The following is a 16,086-nucleotide window of genomic DNA, read 5'->3' as shown; positions in this document are numbered from 1 at the left end:
GAACAAGACTTTTAAACTAGCAGGCCCACGGTTCTATCAGGCCCTCTAAAGCAGTCCTACAACTCATCACCTAAGCACCTAAACCTGAGACTTGCATACAGATGCTCAGAGGGCCCCCTCCGTCGGTGTCTCTGAGGCTAGCTGGTCCTCAGCTGTGGGCAAGCTGAGCAGAAATAGTGTTGCCCGGCCAAGAGAGCCTGTTCCTGGCAGGCACTGAGGAATGTCAGATTTGCACTGCCAGAGCCTGTCTCTGTTTACCACCACTACCCCACCTCCCCACCGCACCCCACACCAGTGCTGAAAAAGGAACTTAATTTGTCTTCCCTGGGGAGGAAGATGGGCCTGAATTAGCAGTGGAGCCCTGGGCAGAAGGACACGAAGGGTGGAGAGGAACAGGGCAGCTGTGTCCACGCAACCACGCCATTTATTGCCGCGGTGTCGGGGCGGGGGGGGGGGACACTGAGAGAATGCCAAAGTGCATCGAGGAAGGGAGTGTCTATGACTCCTGGATGCTTGAATGTTTTCGGAATTGAAGAGTCCAGACCCAGTTTGCCCACTGAGCTCTGCTCCCCCGTCCCATGCCGACATCCGTGTGAGCATACACGCACGCACATGCACGTGTCCTTCAGAAAAGCAGTTCAGTCGTCCCCAGCTTGGAGGAATGCGGGAGAGACAGAGGTCACTGAGTTTCCTTCTCTTTCATGTCACCTCTTGGCAACCGGTGGCTGGCTTCTAGAAGTGGCATGGGCAGGAAAAGGAAGCGAAAGGGGCTCTGGCCTGCTCCTCCTTGCCCAGGAGCAAAGCCAGCAACTGCAGTCCTGCTGTGAGGTAATGCCTGGCGCCGCCGGTGTGTTCCTACAGGCCGAGACAGATTCTGGCCGGGTGGGGTGGCAGCCCCAGCCATGGAGGGCATGCAGGGAGATCACCAGGACTCTCTGCCTGTACCCCAACCTCTCCCTGCCAGACCTTGGGGGCCTGCAGTCAGATGGGCATCTATCTGTACCCTGAGCTCTCTTGCTCCCTTGGAAGAGCATTCCATCGAGAACACTGGAGGCTGGGCCTGGCCTCCCCCGGTCTCTCAGCCCCTCTGCCCAGGTGTTGTGGACCTGCTGAGACGGGTTCAGAGGCGCCAGAGAGAAACCAGCTGGAGTTGGAGCCTGGCACCCAGCCCCAGCTCCCCAGGCCCTCTCCCGCCCTGGTGCAGTTGCATCAAGGTTCTCATTAGCAGCTGCCCCCGCCTGGGCGCGGAGCATGCTTTGGCCATTCGCCATGAGGCGGCTGGGGATTTTGCAACAGTGTCCAGGAGGGCCCGGCAGGAAGAGAGGGCTATCCCTACCATCCACTGTCCCTTCCCCAAGGGTTAAGAAGGCAGGAGAAAAAAATGTCTCAGCAGCATCTGTGGGACCTGGTGTGATAGAAAGAGGGCTCCCGTGTCCCCATCTTTCTGACCTATGGTCCTGACCCGCCTTGGAGACATCAGCTCACTACCCTTAGTGCCCGTAATTGAGTCACAGGTCTTGGCCCAGGCCACAAATGGCCCATAGAGGCAGGTGACATAGAACACAGGAGAGTCTGGGTTCAGGTGCTCACCTGGCTATTTCCCATCTCCCCCAAGAAGGTCCCAAGGATACCATGCTGTCTGGGAGGTCACCTCTTTGGCTCATTGACTTCCGGTACCTTGGAGACCCACTTCCAGAAGCCCAGCCTGGTGTAGCCATCAAGGCAAGGTCTCTTTGCGGTAACCTGGGAGCTAAAGACCAGGCCTCCAGGGGCAGAGGTGCCTGGATACAGAGGAGAGGGAGCCAAGTTCTCGCCCTGGGAAGAGAGTGGGGTGGCTGTGCCAGGCGAGAGGCAGCTCCTGGGAAGAGGTGAGGACAGGAGACTCCCCTCCCGTCATGCTCCTGGCTCAGACATGCCCTTCCGGAGGCGGGGAGAGACACAGGTGAGGACCATGTGGAGGGAACTGGACGAAAGCAATGGCAGCCAGCTCCTTGCAGAATTCCTCCAGTACTACCACACCCTGGAGGAGGGTCTGGTGGTCCAGCCTGAGAAAGAGAGCTTAGGGTCATGCCAGGGAGGCAGTGGGTGTGCCCCCAGCGTGACACCCCAATGTCCCCACGGCATAACCCAGTGGCAGGGCCCTCTAAGTGGGGACAGAGCTCAGCAACAGGCCCTCTGTGCCCTGACCTGGTGCCTCCCTAGCCTGAAGCACTCCTCCCTCCCACCCAGGGCTTTCCCCCAGGCACCCACTTCCTTAGGTTACTTACTGCTCCCCAGGGACCTGACCCATCAGCTGCTTGCGCACCAGGAGCAGTTTGCCTGGGAACTGGGGTACCCTCTGAATTCTCTGCATCAAGTCCCCAATTACCTAGCAGGAACAAGAGGACTGAGGTGGGGACCAGTGACACTGAAGCAGGGTCCCCTGGCTCTGCTGCACCCTGGGGCCAGGGTGGGACCTATGCTTCCCCCTAGTGCTGGCAAGGGTACCTGCTCCTGCAGCCCACCCCCCCCACGTCCTGTTCCCCTCCCTCCCTGCCCCACCACTGGCACATGCCCTTAGCCTGGGCACCCTTACCCGGACGAGAACAGAGAACAGGCTCCTGCAGCCAGGGGCCAGGTTGATGTAGGGGTCCAGGAGGTACTCGTGGATAAGGGGGTGGGGGAAGAGGGCGAGCCGGGACAGGACTGAGGTCACTTGCAGGTTCAGGCTGTATGGCTACAGGGAACACGGTGGACAAGCTAAGGGTTGGCAGGGGTGGTGAGCATTTTTGCACTCCCCCAGAAAGGCGCCTGGCCAGTGTGAACGTGTGCGGGGGTGGGAGACCCACGTGATGTGTGTGTGTCATGGATCCCCTGGGGCTGAGGGCCAGAACATGTTAGGGCGTGTGGAGCAGAGGCAAGATGGGGCTTCCCGCCTGGGGAAAGGTAGGGGGTGGGGGAGTGTGGAACTAAAGAACCTAAGACGACTCAACCCCTGTGGTCGGGCCCTGCTCTCCTGAAGGACTCGAGGCGCCCACCTGGGGTGCTCCTATGGGCCCACACCCTCTGGCTGGGGCCCAGCCCTATTGGCTACCTGTTCCAAAATCCTGGACATGCGGTCAAACAGCATTCGGAAGAAGTGACCTTCAAAGAAAGGCCGCTCTGGCTCATGGGGGTCCAGGGGTGTGAGAACCTTGGGCCAGCCCCAGGGGGCAACTCGAGAGCTGCACTCCTGGAACTGAAACAGGGGGGAGCTGAGGAGGAGGCCCATGGTCAGGAGGCCCCAGCACACAGAGGGGCCCACACAGGGCGTTTGGCTAGATCTGGGAGCGTCTAGGGCAGAGCTCAGGGAGGGAGAAGGCGGAGTTATCAACCCCACAGCTTTGAGGGGCAAGTGTGGGCGCTGGGAGAGGGCTTAACACTCACCAGTCCGTAAGCATCGTGGACGTACGTGTCATAGCCAGTCTCCTCCAGGAAAGCTGACGTCTTGGCTTCCTCAGGAACCAGGCAGAGGAAGCTGGGAGAAACCTCAGTGTGGCGAGGCCCCACTGGGGCTTTGCTCACCCTGCTCCATCTCCACCCGGAGGGAACACCCTTTCCCAGGCTGTGCCCCAGCCGGGCTATGACTCAAGGCAGAACAAACTCGAGTGGCTCAGACTTCCTGACCTGCCCCTTACCTGTTGACGATCTCAGTGACCGCCGTTTTGCCATCCAAGTTGGTGGCAGGGGCAGGGGTAGGCTTGCTGGAGGGCTGAAAGCCAGCGTCCAGGCCATCTGTGAAGTAGGGGTCCTCCTCCAGGTCTCTGTGGCCAGGGCACACATGTGGCACCAATGAACCAATGAAAGAGCGAGAGTGGGGGTACGGAGGGCTGGGGGGGGCGGGCCTGGGCCTCCCAGAGGCACCGGGTTTTACTTACAGGGTGTCCTCATAGCTCTCAGGCTCCGGTGCGCCCCGGACCACGTAAAGGCGGCCCTCGAGGTGGCACAGGATCAGGCTACGGACGATCTGCTCGTGGGGTTTCTGGAGCAGCTCCTCAAACAGCCGCAGCGTGGCAATGCTGATCTGGGGCAAGAGGAGTTAGCATGATGCCCCTTCCTGCCCCAGCTTCTCGGTGTGCCTGGGAGTTGCTCAGCCAGGTAAGAAAAGTACCCCTAGAAGGGGGTACCCCTTCCCTGGAAGGTTTTGGGGGGCATGGGTGGGTGTTGGCCCAGGAATCAGAATTCTGGCTGTTCCCAGTTCCAGTACTAATTGAGCGATTATCAGGTGAGCCAATTGGCTTTTCTGTGCCTCAGTTTCCATGTCCGAAAAGTGGAATATTGGCCTCACCTGTCTCACAGTGTGGCTGTGAGCCTCAAACAAGTCCAATTCATGTAAAAGTAGTTTGTAGGATATAAAGAGCCATCACAAGTATGTGATCACCGAAAATGACTACCGTGTTTCCCCGAAAATAAGACCTAACCGAAAAATAAGCCCTAGCATGATTTTTCAGGATGACATCCCCTGAACATAAGCCCTAATGCGTCTTTTGGAGCAAACATTAATGTAAGACCTGGTCTTAGTTTTGGGGAAACCCGGTATGTGACAAAAGCAGTCTGGCTACCAATCACTGTGTCACTGTTGTTGTTTTTTTGGAGGGGGGCGGAGTTCAATGTTTCAAAGGCAGAACCACCTGGAAAGCTAATGAAAATGGGAGATGTCAGGAATTCCTTTTGGCAGGGGTGGGGTAGAAGCTGGTGGAGAGAGGGCCCTCCCATCTCACCTCATCAGAGAGGTGGTCGCAATGCCTGATGAGGTGAACGCACAGAGTGCGGGGGTCCTCCAGGGCTGCAGGCTGCTGCTCCATGCCTAGGAGGAAAGTCACGGCCTCTTGAAGCAGCGCAGGGGAGCGGAGCTGGCGCAGCAGTGCTGTGAGCAGGGCAGTGGCGGTCAGGAGGCTCTGCTCAGACCTATGTGGAAAGAGCACTAAGCCAGGCTGGGGGCGTGGGGCGGGGGAGAGGCCAGAGGGGCAGCGAGTGGATGCGTTTGGGGGTGGCGGAACCCTTTTCTGGTTTCCTTACATCTCTGCTTACTCCCATCCATCCTGAGGTCTTGGGGTCCCACGGCGGAGGCCTTTACTAGCCCACAATGGCTCTGAGCCACATGTGTGTCAGGGGGCAGGCCTGGCCAACAGGAACCGATGGAGTCCACAGACTCACTTGACTCTGGCCAGGGAGGTCCCTCTAGCCATAGGGACAGGAAGGGGCAAGTGGGGTGGGTGGTTCAATCCATACCATGGTCACACCTGAGGGGACAGGACAGAGACTTACACGTGCAGGAGCTGGGGCTGCAGAATCTCCACGAATAACTTCTCAGCCACAGCCTTTGCCAAGGCGTCCGCAACCACCTGGGCGCCAAAGAGCATGTCTTAAGCACGTTTACCTCCCACGACAGTGTTCCGCTGAGAAATAACTATGTCTTTACACCGCGTCCAACGTAACAGGCAGAGAGGATCCCGGCTAATCCGAGCCCTGGCTGGCTCCTGAGAGACCCACTGAGTCCTTAAGATGGAGACAGCGCAGGGAGCCGCGTGAAATAGGGGACACTTGCTCCTGCTCACCGTGTGTGCCTCCATGATGATATGGTCACAGTAATCAAACCAGCCCAGAAAGGCAGCCAAGGCCTCCTTGCCAGGGAAGGAAGCCTCATCGGACGGGGCACTGGGTAACCTGCAGGAGAGCGAGGGAGGAGTGTGTTCTGGGAGCTGAGCCCTTTCTCCCTCTGCCCTGGAAACTGTTACAGGGCAGTGGGTGTGGTGGGGTGGTCAGTTCTACGGGGGCTCTGTGGGCAGAAATAAAAGTGATGCTTCCCTGGGGTGGGAAGGCCTTGGGGAAGGGCTGTAATCTCTGGAAGAGGGTGGCCAGTAGGGGTCCCCATCCCTCCTGGAAAACAAGAGGAGCTGGAAACCGGAGGACAGGCAGGGCTTCCAGCCACTGAAGATGCAGCCCCGCCTTCCCTAGTCAAGCACCTACCTCCAGCTAATACCCTCTAAAGTAGCAATGTCTGCAGGGTCCAGGAAGGTGGGCATGGACTGGTACAGCTGGCAAAGGTGCTCGACGATCGCTGGGCAACAGGGGCTGCTCTGCACCAGGTAGGTGGCAGCTGCCTGGGAAGCCACACTAACCAGGAGCAGCAGGTTCTCTTGGGCCTTCAGGGCCACCCGACCTTTCTAGGGAATACAGATGCAACATCAGGGACATACATCTGAGTCCCCAAGTCCCCTCCCAGCCATTTGCAACCCCTTACCCCCCAGTGCACTGTCTCGGCAGCGAGCACCTTGCTCTTGCACAAGCCAATCAGGGAGGTGACCAGGTTGTTCTCCCCAATCCCTCCATCGGGCTCCTCAGTGTCAGCCGGCAGCTGGGTGGTCAAGACCCCGGCCCCACAGGAAACCGTGTCGGAAGTCTTGCTGGGAGGCTGGTCCTTGTCTTTGATGCTGGCCATCTCTCCAGGCAGGGCGGGGGGTTCTCTGGATACCTTCTTCCTAGCGACAGTCTTTTTACCCTGCAAAGGAGGCTGGATAAAGCCTGGTCGTGGTGGAGAACATTCCCCATGCTGCCCCCTTGGGAATGCAGCATGTGCTGGCTGCCAGGGCCAGGGCATGGGCCGTCTGAGCACCTCCCCGGGAGCCTGCTCCACCTCTGCTTCCTCAGAAACACTACGGGTCTGTTCCCCGAGGCACTCACTTCCAGGATATAGGTGAGCAGGGCGGGATCCTGCTGGATCTTAGAGCAGAGGACTGTGGTGAACTGCACTTCCTCCTTTTCTGTGAGGGACCCAGGAACTGTCCCACCAAGCCGGAGAAGTTTCTGGAAGGAGAGCAGGATAGAAACAGAAGGGAATGGGTGACAGGGAAGAGAGGGGGCCTTGCCCCCAGACCCTCCCCCCCGCTTGGCTTCTTCGCCCCTCACCTGCACGGGCCTATGGACGCTGAGGTAATGCAGGAGAGGGTGCTGCACCTGGGCCAGCACCTTGCTGAAGAACTGGAACACTTGCTGCCGCATGCCTGGTGGGTACTGAGGGCCAGGGAACAGAGGCTGTCAGGACAGGAAGCTGTGCCCCCTCCCTGGAGCACTGCCCCCTGTGCCGCCATTCCTCCCTCCCTCACTGCTCTGGGGGCACCTTCTCCACATACCTCCTCCCCTCACTGTTGAAACTGGTCTCCCCTGAGCTGCCAGTCTCATGTCCTACTTTACTTTTCTCCATAACCTTGTCATTATCAAACACATGACATGTGGGCTCCTTTGTCTTAATCACCGCTATGTCCCCAGTGGCTAGGACATAGCCTGGCACACCGCTGGTCCTTAGCACATCTTCGCTGAATGAATGAAAGGGAGCCTTTCCTCAACCTCAACGACAGCGAGAACAGGACAGCAAAGCAGATAAGCAAGGAGAGGTGGCAGGGGATGCTAAGTGAGCTGGCCCCAGTGTTGTGGCCCCCCCCCCATCGGCTCCCCCATCCTCAGTGTTGGGACTGGGAAGGGCCTAGAACCCAGGGGCCCTGGCTTGGATGGAAGGTTCCAGAGGCACCGGGGTCCTGCCTACCTCAGCCTTGCCCAGGGTGCACAGGGTCTCCAGGATCTTATGCTGCAGTAGGTACTCGAGACAGGGCCCGGCCTCGCCAGCTGCCTGCTGCCTCTCCTCATACACCAGGATGTCCAGCATCTGTTTCAGCCGCCAGGGAATATCTGTCTTCTTGGCTGGGGTGTCTTTATCTAATCGAGATTCAGGAAAACGTGTGAGTGGGAGGAAGATGGCACTCTGGCTCCATGGTGTCAAGCCCACGGGGGCTGGGGAGCCAGAGGGTGGTGGCTGAGGGCAACCTGGGGTGAGGCCAAGTGAACAGTCCACTTCAAACAAAGGCCAGAGGAAACGGAAGTTCAGAGCTGAGGCCTTCTGGAATGAAGCCCAGGATACAACTCTGACTGATAACGAGTGCAGGCCCCAGCACTTTATCAGAGGGAAGAGCATCATTTTTTCTCCAAAGCCTGGGGCCTACAGAAGGATCTTCGCTAGGGTTGCGGGCCAGCTCTGGGCCTGAGTGAGAAGCCATGGGCTTAGGGGTCTGTCATATAATTTAGGAGCTGTCTTCTAGCACCCTCCCTACTGATCAACTTCTGGGGCCTGTTTATGTCCCCTTGACACTCAACAGAAGGCAATACTCTGTTTTTTAAAATGCAGAAGAAGAAAAAAATCTGTGCACAACCATGGCTCCAGACTCAAACCTGCTTAACCATATGGCAGTCCTGAGGGAGACGCTGGTTACCGGGGCTTTCTTATAGCTGCAGAGGGTAGAGTATTTTTATAAGTCTTGGTACTTTGGGACAGGCCTTGGAGCAGTATTTTTATAAGTCTTGGTACTTTGGGACAGGCCTTGGAGCATCCCCTGGCTTTTCTTGAAAGCAAGGTTCTTGAACAAGGCAGCCTGTCTCACCTACTCCCACACCTCTGGTATAGGGACTGTTCTGGAAATTAACAGATGGGGCCTAGGCGAAGCCCTGGGTGGACCCGAGTGAGCTCTGGATCTCTTCCTATTCTCCTAGTGGATTGGGGCTCTGTCAAGAGATCTTCAGTCTAAAAGGTACAATCTTCCGGTTATAAAATCAGTCCTGGGGATGTAATATACAGCATGGTCAGTATAGTTAATAATACTGTGTTGTATAGTTGAAAATTGCTTAGAGAGTAGATCTTAAGAGTCCTTATCACAAGAGAAAAAACTGTAACTATGTGTGTGACGGATGTTAACCAGACTTATTGTGATCATTTCACAATAGCCGTATATTGAATCCACATGTTGTACAACTGAAACTAATAATAATATGTCAATTATATCTCAATGAAAAAAAAAAGCGATCATCCGTCTAAAGCAGTCGTTCTCAACTGGGGGCGATTTAGCCTTTCCCGGCTCCGGGATATTTGGCAATATCTGCAGAGACATTTATGGTTGTCACAGTGAGAAGGAGGGACGGGGATACTGGCCTCTGGTGGGTACAGGCCAGAGTTGTAAATACACTGCAGTGCATCCCCACAACAAAATGTGAGCCAATCCAAATGTCCACAGTGCCAAGACTAAGGAACCTGGTCTAACAGAGGGTTCAGAGGGCCCCCCAGAGTATCCAAGGCCACTTTCTAATTTCTTGGGCTAGTTCAGGCTGGAAATAAAGCGTTTAGGAAAGGTGTAGGCTAGAATCAATTCCCCCTCCACCCCGTCCCCCCCAGTCCGAAGTCCAGGACAGGGCGACCTGACAACTGGTCCAATACCAGCACATTGGCTACAGCACAGCTAATCAGATTCTGCCCCCCAGTGGCGAGCCTGATGGGCTCAAATGGCCCAAGGCTTTGACTCCCGGGTATATGCTTGGGAGAAAAGCCCAGGCACATTACATGTTTTTGTTTTCCTGCTATTCCTGACTCTACAAGGGAAATGCCTTCTAAGTTGGCTCAGGGAAAAGAGGAATTGGTTCAGTTTCTTTTCTTTTAATCAGTAAGTCCTGACACAGGTGTCTGATGACTGAAGGCCTGGATGCTCTACGCAGCTGGAAGCTGGGGGCAAGTGGAGCTCAATCTCAGCCTTGCAGAGTAGGCCAGCAAGACCCCCAACCTCCCTGTCCCTATTCCCACTTCCTACAGCACCTTTCCCAAAATGTCAGGGCGGGGCCAGCCCCACTCCTGAACTCCTAAGCAGCAGATGTCACCTTCCTCAAAACACCTGCATCCCTGAGCTGCATGGTGACTCTGCCCATACTTTTCTCCCAATTCCCTGCAGGGAAGACCAGGTCCTACCAGTGCTTTCGATGTAGTACTGCGTGATGCCTTTCCAGTGTTCCACGAACGCCTCCAGCAGGTCAATGTTGGGCTCCCGCTATGGAGAGAGCAGAGACATGCCCTGTGTGATCACCGGCTCTGCTGCCACCCGCACACATCACAACAGACATTCCATCATCCACTACGTATCAGGTCAGTGCTAGGCCTTGGAGGAGGCACCGCGACCCTGGCTTCTCAGAAGGAATAGTAACATGGGTGTAGGAAACACATCTGCACTATCTCCATGTCTTGCCAACAATCTCTTGGCACCTCTCCCCAGACCCCCTCCCTGCTGGAAATGCTATACTCCTGCCACATGTCATGATTCCACAGTCCCTGACCCAGAGGAGCTACGAATGTTGGTGGGGGAAATAGACACAGAAACAGATCATTTCAATACAACATGGTTGTGCTAAAATAGAGGTACACAGGAAAACAGAAGCGCGCCCTCAAAACAACAAAAGCAAAATGATACAGGTGGAACACGTGATGAAGACAAAACTTTCAGGTCCTTGTGAATCTGAGAGTCTGTGAACAGCTGGGTTCAAGGCCACGATAGGCTCAGTTCAGCCAGATGGGTAATACTAAGAAAGGGCCTTACTCACAACGTGTGTGCAGCTATTGTCCAAGGCTGCAGGCCATGCAGCCCTAACTCCTCCTTAGCGAGCTCCGCTCCCGGCCATGCCTACTCCAGCTCCTTCTATTGGCCCTGGGGGATTCTGCCTCTGCTCTGAGCAAGCCCTAAACCTCTCCTTTTCCAGAAGTGTTCTCACCATCTCCGTGGCCTTGAACTAATAACCACCACTTTCCCTGACAACTTCTCCGCAAAAGGCCTTTCTTCTCTTTCCTTGCAGAGTGAATGTTTGCAGGAGAAAAAATGCATAACCATGTAGTCCGTCCCCACAAGTGCTCATTTCTACCTCTCAGTCTTTGCTCAGGCTACTACTCTGCCCAGGAAGCCTTGTGCCCCCTATACTTGTCTAGATCCTAATGGCCCCCCAGTGAGGTCCTGCTGGGGGCCACCAGCTCTACAACGTCTCTCCAGGGTTCCAGGATGCAGAGCCCTCTAACTTCATGCTTTATTACACCACTGAACTGAGTATCTCCTCCTTTAATCTCTTCAGGAAGTATCTTCTGAGTGCCTATTCCACACAAGACACCATGCTAGATGCCACAGGCATCTGAGGGTGTCTAAGATCCAGGGCCACAAAGGAGAAGCGAATACAAAAACACACTGAATAACTCCACTACAGGAAGTAGTGTGAGAACACAGAAGAGGTGGAAAGTGACCTCTGGGAATAGAGGGCTCACTTTCAACAGGCTGGAACAGAGAAGGCTTTACTGAGGTCAAGCTGGAACTAAAACTCAAAGAACCGGGTCAGATCTCAACAATTAGAGATGAAGGAAAGGCATGTTCTGCAGAAGGCAATCTGCAAAGTGGGTCTGGGGTGAGGATGGACGGACGAGTGTATGGAGCCTTGAATGCCAGGCCAAGAATCTGGATTTTTTTTTTTTTTTTTTTAACAGGCCATGGGGAGCAGGTCAGTGACATCTTCTGAGCAGTGTTTTAGGAAGAGTCATCTGGCAGTTGTGTGTAGGAAACAAAGGCAAGAAGAATGCTTAGAAGGTCATTACAACAGGGGGAGGAAACAATAACACTGAAGCAGACGCCGTGACACACACCCCTGCCTTGGCTGCCCGGGGAAATCTTGTCTTCTTTCAAAATTAGTTGTGGGGACCATGGCCCTTAGCAGAGTGACGTCTCCCACAGTCGTTCCAAACACACTGAGCATGTGGTGTGACCGTATCTTATCATGTTCTATGTGCTATTATTATTATTGGGTTAGCAGTCATCTCTTCTACTCGTTTGTGAGCACCCTGAGGGCGACGGTTCTGTGTTTCAGAATCTGCCCCTAAAGGGGCACACACATAGTGACTACTCATTCCTAATTACTAAAAATTTCAGCAAGCTCCTTAACACGTGTACGGATCACGAGAATCTTCATTTTTTTCTGAGCCATGCGTTAAGGACGGATAATGAGAATTCTCGTTTTTACTGTTGACTCTTTTTACTTTGCATATTTTATTGAATTATTTGTAGAATAATTATTTATAGAATAATTTATAGAATAATTTATTTGTAGAATCTATTATTTATAGAAAAATAATAAATGACATAGAAGCATTTACGCTTTAAAGAGAAGAGTGCATTTTAAAGTAGTTTCTTTTAAAAACCTGCCGGAACAGAGGGGTATGAGGGATTTAAACCCCGCCGTATGCAACGTGTTAAGAAACCTTTCCCTAATTCGTTCTCTTGGAAAGCCCTCTGACCCTTCACCACTACAATTATCTCACAAATCTGTGATGGGGGCTCAAAAAAAATTTTTTTAAATTATCCATTAAGAACAGGAGACACAGGAAAACACAGGTTAGCCAAAACAGACCACGAGAGAGAAGAAAGCAGGGGTATAATCTTTACCTGAATCTATCATTAGCTACCCTAACTCCAGACCAAAGGAATGGTACCAAATGATTTATTTTCAAAGATCACAATTGCTATTCTATTTGGTCAGAAGAGGGCAGGAAAGAGCAGGCTTCCTCCTTAACAAGGAGCAAACAACGTGCTGAGGTCTTCACCTGATGACTAGCCTGGGGGGAGACCTATGGCCAAACGTGGGAATACAGGGGGGACAATGGGCTCCCATCCGACCTAACGACCACACAGGGCCAGTCAAACTTCTAGGGTATCTCCTATGCGCCATACAGTGAGGGGCCTAAGCTCACCTGCCTAAAAAGTATCTCCCTTGACCACCGGTACCTCTTCCAGCCTCTGACAGTGAAATTTCTGCATTGGAGGCATAAGAAAATTCACTTCTGAGGGCTAAAGTCTTGTCCGTCACTCCCCGCCCAGCCCCCACCCCCACCCTTAGTTATGGAGCTTTCCCTGAGAGGCAGGAAGTAGTCTGTCAGATCACTTTCTAAGATGACAGTCTTGATTGGGGACGGAGAGGAGGGGAAGGAGAGATGAGATGGAACCCCTCCCCAGGTGGGATGATGGTCTGCGGCCCCTGGACATCTGGGGAAAGCAGGGCTGGGGGCGTGGGGCAGATGTGGAAGGAGCTTTTCACTTTCTTCCCAGGTTTGCTTAAGACTGACACCATTCTCATTCATAATAAGCTCTGATTTTGGGTGGTGGGAAGGGAGTGGAACCCAAGGTTATTTCTCCTGAGAAAATCTGATACACTAAACGGATCGATTAGGGGAGAATTTACACTGAGATAAAAGAATTAACTTTACAGGCAGATTCTTGGCAAGGTTACTTTAAGTACAGGACCTCTGCCTACATGACCTAAACTGCACTTTTACCTACTGAATGAAGTGAACCTAGTGGGCCACCTCTGACCAGCCTTCACCCCCAACAGAAAATGGCAGAAACACAAACTCTGATAGAATGTAAGAAATCAGTACACTTTTCCCCACAGAGCTGCCCCAGGCCCCACCATGGCTGGCTGCCCCTGATTCAAGACTTCTGTGTAATGTGAGATCACAGGCTGGAAACCTGCAGAAGGCTGCTTCCTGGGCACGGTCTCCCCCACTCCCCCCCCCCCCACCCCATGTCTGTTTACCCTTCCGGAGGACTTGGCCAGGCAGGGCCTGCACTCCCGAGTGGAGGTTAAGGGCCTGAACAAGGTCTTGGAATGGTGTAGGGGCTCCGAGAGAGGAAAGGGCAGCTATTTTTAAGTCCAGGGGACCAGAAAGGAGAAGCTTGCTGGAGGAAGGCAAACAGAGGCTGGGGGAGGGGACTTAGAGAGTTTGGGGGAAAAACTATTGGGTGACAAGGGAGCACCCTGGCACCAAAGAATTGGGAATTGGGAGAGAATGGAAAGCAGGAAAAATAAACAGGAAGCGGTATCGGGAGAAGGGTCAGGGAATGGAGCGGTCTGGGAATACGGCGCGATCAGGAAAGAAGCAACTGGAAGCAGGGAGCGCTGTGCGAGAGGGGGCGACGGGACCGGGCGCGGAGTCAGGGAAGGGCGCTGCGGCCCGGTGGGGGTCCCCTCCCCGGGGCGGCCTGCGCCCGCCGCCCGCCGCCCGCCGGCTCTACCCCGGCCGCCGCGGCCTCCCCGCGCCCCGGCCTCACCGCGCCCACGGCCTCCTGCAGCAGCGCCCCGAGCCGGCTCAGCATGATGGCGCCCGGCCCTCTCCGGCTCCCGGATCCCGGCTGCCGGGCGGCGGCAGCGGAGCCCCGGGCGCAGGGGCGGCCCCGCCGCGCGGCGAGGGAGGCGGGGCCCGGCCCGCTCCGCCCCGGCTGGGCTGGGGGCGCTCGTCCGCCGGTCCCCGGAGACCCCTCCGGCCCAGCCCGCGATCGGAAAAGAGGTCAGGCCGGGAGAGCGGGAGGGGCGCCGGAGCCCGGGGCGCCGCAGCGGAGGGGCAGGTTCCCGTCCCGCGAGGCGCCCTGGGGAGCCAGGTGGCAGCGAGATAGGGCAAGTGGTTCAGGAGGTTGTTTCGTGGAGAAATGAGAAGCTTTCTGGGTCCTGTAAGTCTCTAGACGCCCCCGCCGCCAGCCGTTCCCACACAGTAGCCATAGGCCGCGTGTGACTGTGGAGTACGGACCCCTGCGAGTCCTAATTGAGGTGGGCTGAGTGTAAAGTGCATACACCCCGGGATTGTGACCTCTTAGCACAACATGAAAGAACGTGAAATAGCTCAGTAATGAGGTTTTATATGGATTACATGCTGAAATGGTAATATATTAGGTATATTGGGTTAAATAGTGTATTAATAAAGTTCATTTCACTTGTTGCTTGTTACTTGACGTGGATGGCGCTGGTCCAGAGGTCCCGCAGGAAGTAACAAGTGGCCCATTTTGCCCTTCTGGCCACACCAAGGGAAGAAAACAGAAGGTGGGTTTCCAGTGGGGAGGTCACACCTGGGAAAATTACAGCTAAGAATTACACAGGCAGAACTCTCAACAAGAGCAGGGTTTCCTGGAATGTCCAAAGGTAGGGCCTTAGTGACTTCGAGCTGCCCCCTCTACCATCTTCAGCCCGTCAGGAATGGACAGAGATTCTTTCTAAAGATGGGACTAATGTCTGTTTAATGTATTTCTACTGACCTCTGACATCCTATGATGAAAGGATAAGGTATGTAGGGTCCCACTAGGGACAGAGGTAACCCCTGTCACAGAACTATGGAACCGAGAGCTGTGGGGTCTTGGGGCTCCACAGCACGGGCCCTGCCTTTGGGTCCCATTCCCCAGAGGGGCTGAGGCCCAGAGCTGGCTGGGTGCAGTGGAGTACAGCCTGCGGTTCAGATTGAGGCACTGGGAGGCCAGGATCATTGCCTGGGGAGGGCCAGGGTTCCCTGAGCCAGGCTGAGCGAGGATTCGGAGTTCAGTTCTCCTACAGCTGCTTGGGAAAAACTGATATTTTCAAACAGTTAGCCTGAAAATACCCTGGTGAGGAGCCCTATGAGAAATGAGAAGAATCTTTTAGGCCAAAATGTATACGAACAAAGGGGAAAAAACAGCCTATTTTGTGTATTGAGAAGCAACTTGGAGAGTTAGAGACCTGAGTCTGGTTAGCACTGTTCTTTTCTGGGCCTGCTTCCTCCTGGGTAAAAGCAGCAGCAGGATGGGTTAAACCTGCTTTCCCCCCTCAACATGTTTCAAGGAATTCTAGGGTATAGTGGAAGTGTATCAGGAATCTATAACCTTTTTTATTTGGCTTAACTTTTTAAATTTTATTTTAAAAGTTCTAATAATAGTGGACACGCTTATATGTGTTATATGCCGAAAGTGTTAGTTACTGACGTGTTTACATTCTGCTGCCAGGTTAGCTCATTTGGGAGAAGACCTCTTAATAAAGTCTCTCCTCCTGTCAGTTCAAATGAAGGTAGAAGACTACTGCAGGGCAAACAGTTTTAAATGAGCAAGTCACTAAGCCCAGGTTCAAGGAGTGGGGACATAGAAGCTGCCGCTCAGCAGGAAGAATGTGAACGGATTGACGTACATTTTTAAACCACCACAATTTTATAACTACTTACCTGTGTGAATCAGGATTTTCTCGATACTATGCAACCAAATAGAATAATAAATTAGATCCTCCACTTGATAAAAGGGCAACTGTCATATATATATATATATATATATATATATATATATATATATATAAAACCCCTGAATTAAAATTTTTATATTCATCAAAGCTTACTTTTTTTTTTTTTTTTTTTTTAAGATTTTATTGGGGAAGGGGAGCAGGACTTTA

General features: G+C 53.9%; 1 protein-coding gene across 3 annotated transcripts; it reads right to left on the bottom strand.

Annotated features, from left to right (window-relative positions):
- Positions 1–406: 406 nt before the first annotated feature.
- On the bottom strand, positions 407–14,175 carry FHIP2B (FHF complex subunit HOOK interacting protein 2B). Of its 3 annotated transcripts, none has more exons than XM_074338260.2 (17): positions 13,962–14,126; positions 9,800–9,878; positions 7,562–7,731; positions 6,928–7,032; positions 6,703–6,825; positions 6,293–6,520; positions 5,989–6,185; positions 5,577–5,685; positions 5,287–5,363; positions 4,740–4,926; positions 3,897–4,042; positions 3,657–3,782; positions 3,406–3,496; positions 3,074–3,217; positions 2,576–2,716; positions 2,268–2,368; positions 407–2,045 (listed from the first exon to the last, which is right to left on the bottom strand). In XM_074338260.2, the coding sequence occupies exons 1-17, from the start codon at positions 14,004–14,006 to the stop codon at positions 1,907–1,909; spliced, it is 2,208 nt and encodes a 735-aa protein (XP_074194361.2). In that variant the 5' UTR covers positions 14,007–14,126; the 3' UTR covers positions 407–1,906. The 3 variants fall into 3 exon arrangements, with proteins under 3 accessions (XP_074194361.2, XP_088648592.1, XP_074194362.2); XM_088792466.1 differs by lacking the exon at positions 13,962–14,126 and adding an exon at positions 12,605–12,660; XM_074338261.2 differs by lacking the exon at positions 2,268–2,368 and having other exon boundaries at positions 13,962–14,175.
- Between the last annotated feature and the right edge of the window lie 1,911 nt (positions 14,176–16,086).

Source organism: Rhinolophus sinicus, chromosome 15 (genome assembly GCF_057876585.1).
Source record: "Rhinolophus sinicus isolate RSI-liver-muscle chromosome 15, RSI-T2T, whole genome shotgun sequence".
Classification (NCBI taxonomy): Eukaryota; Metazoa; Chordata; class Mammalia; order Chiroptera; family Rhinolophidae; genus Rhinolophus; species Rhinolophus sinicus.
This window is presented reverse-complemented; position numbering and strand designations above follow the sequence as displayed.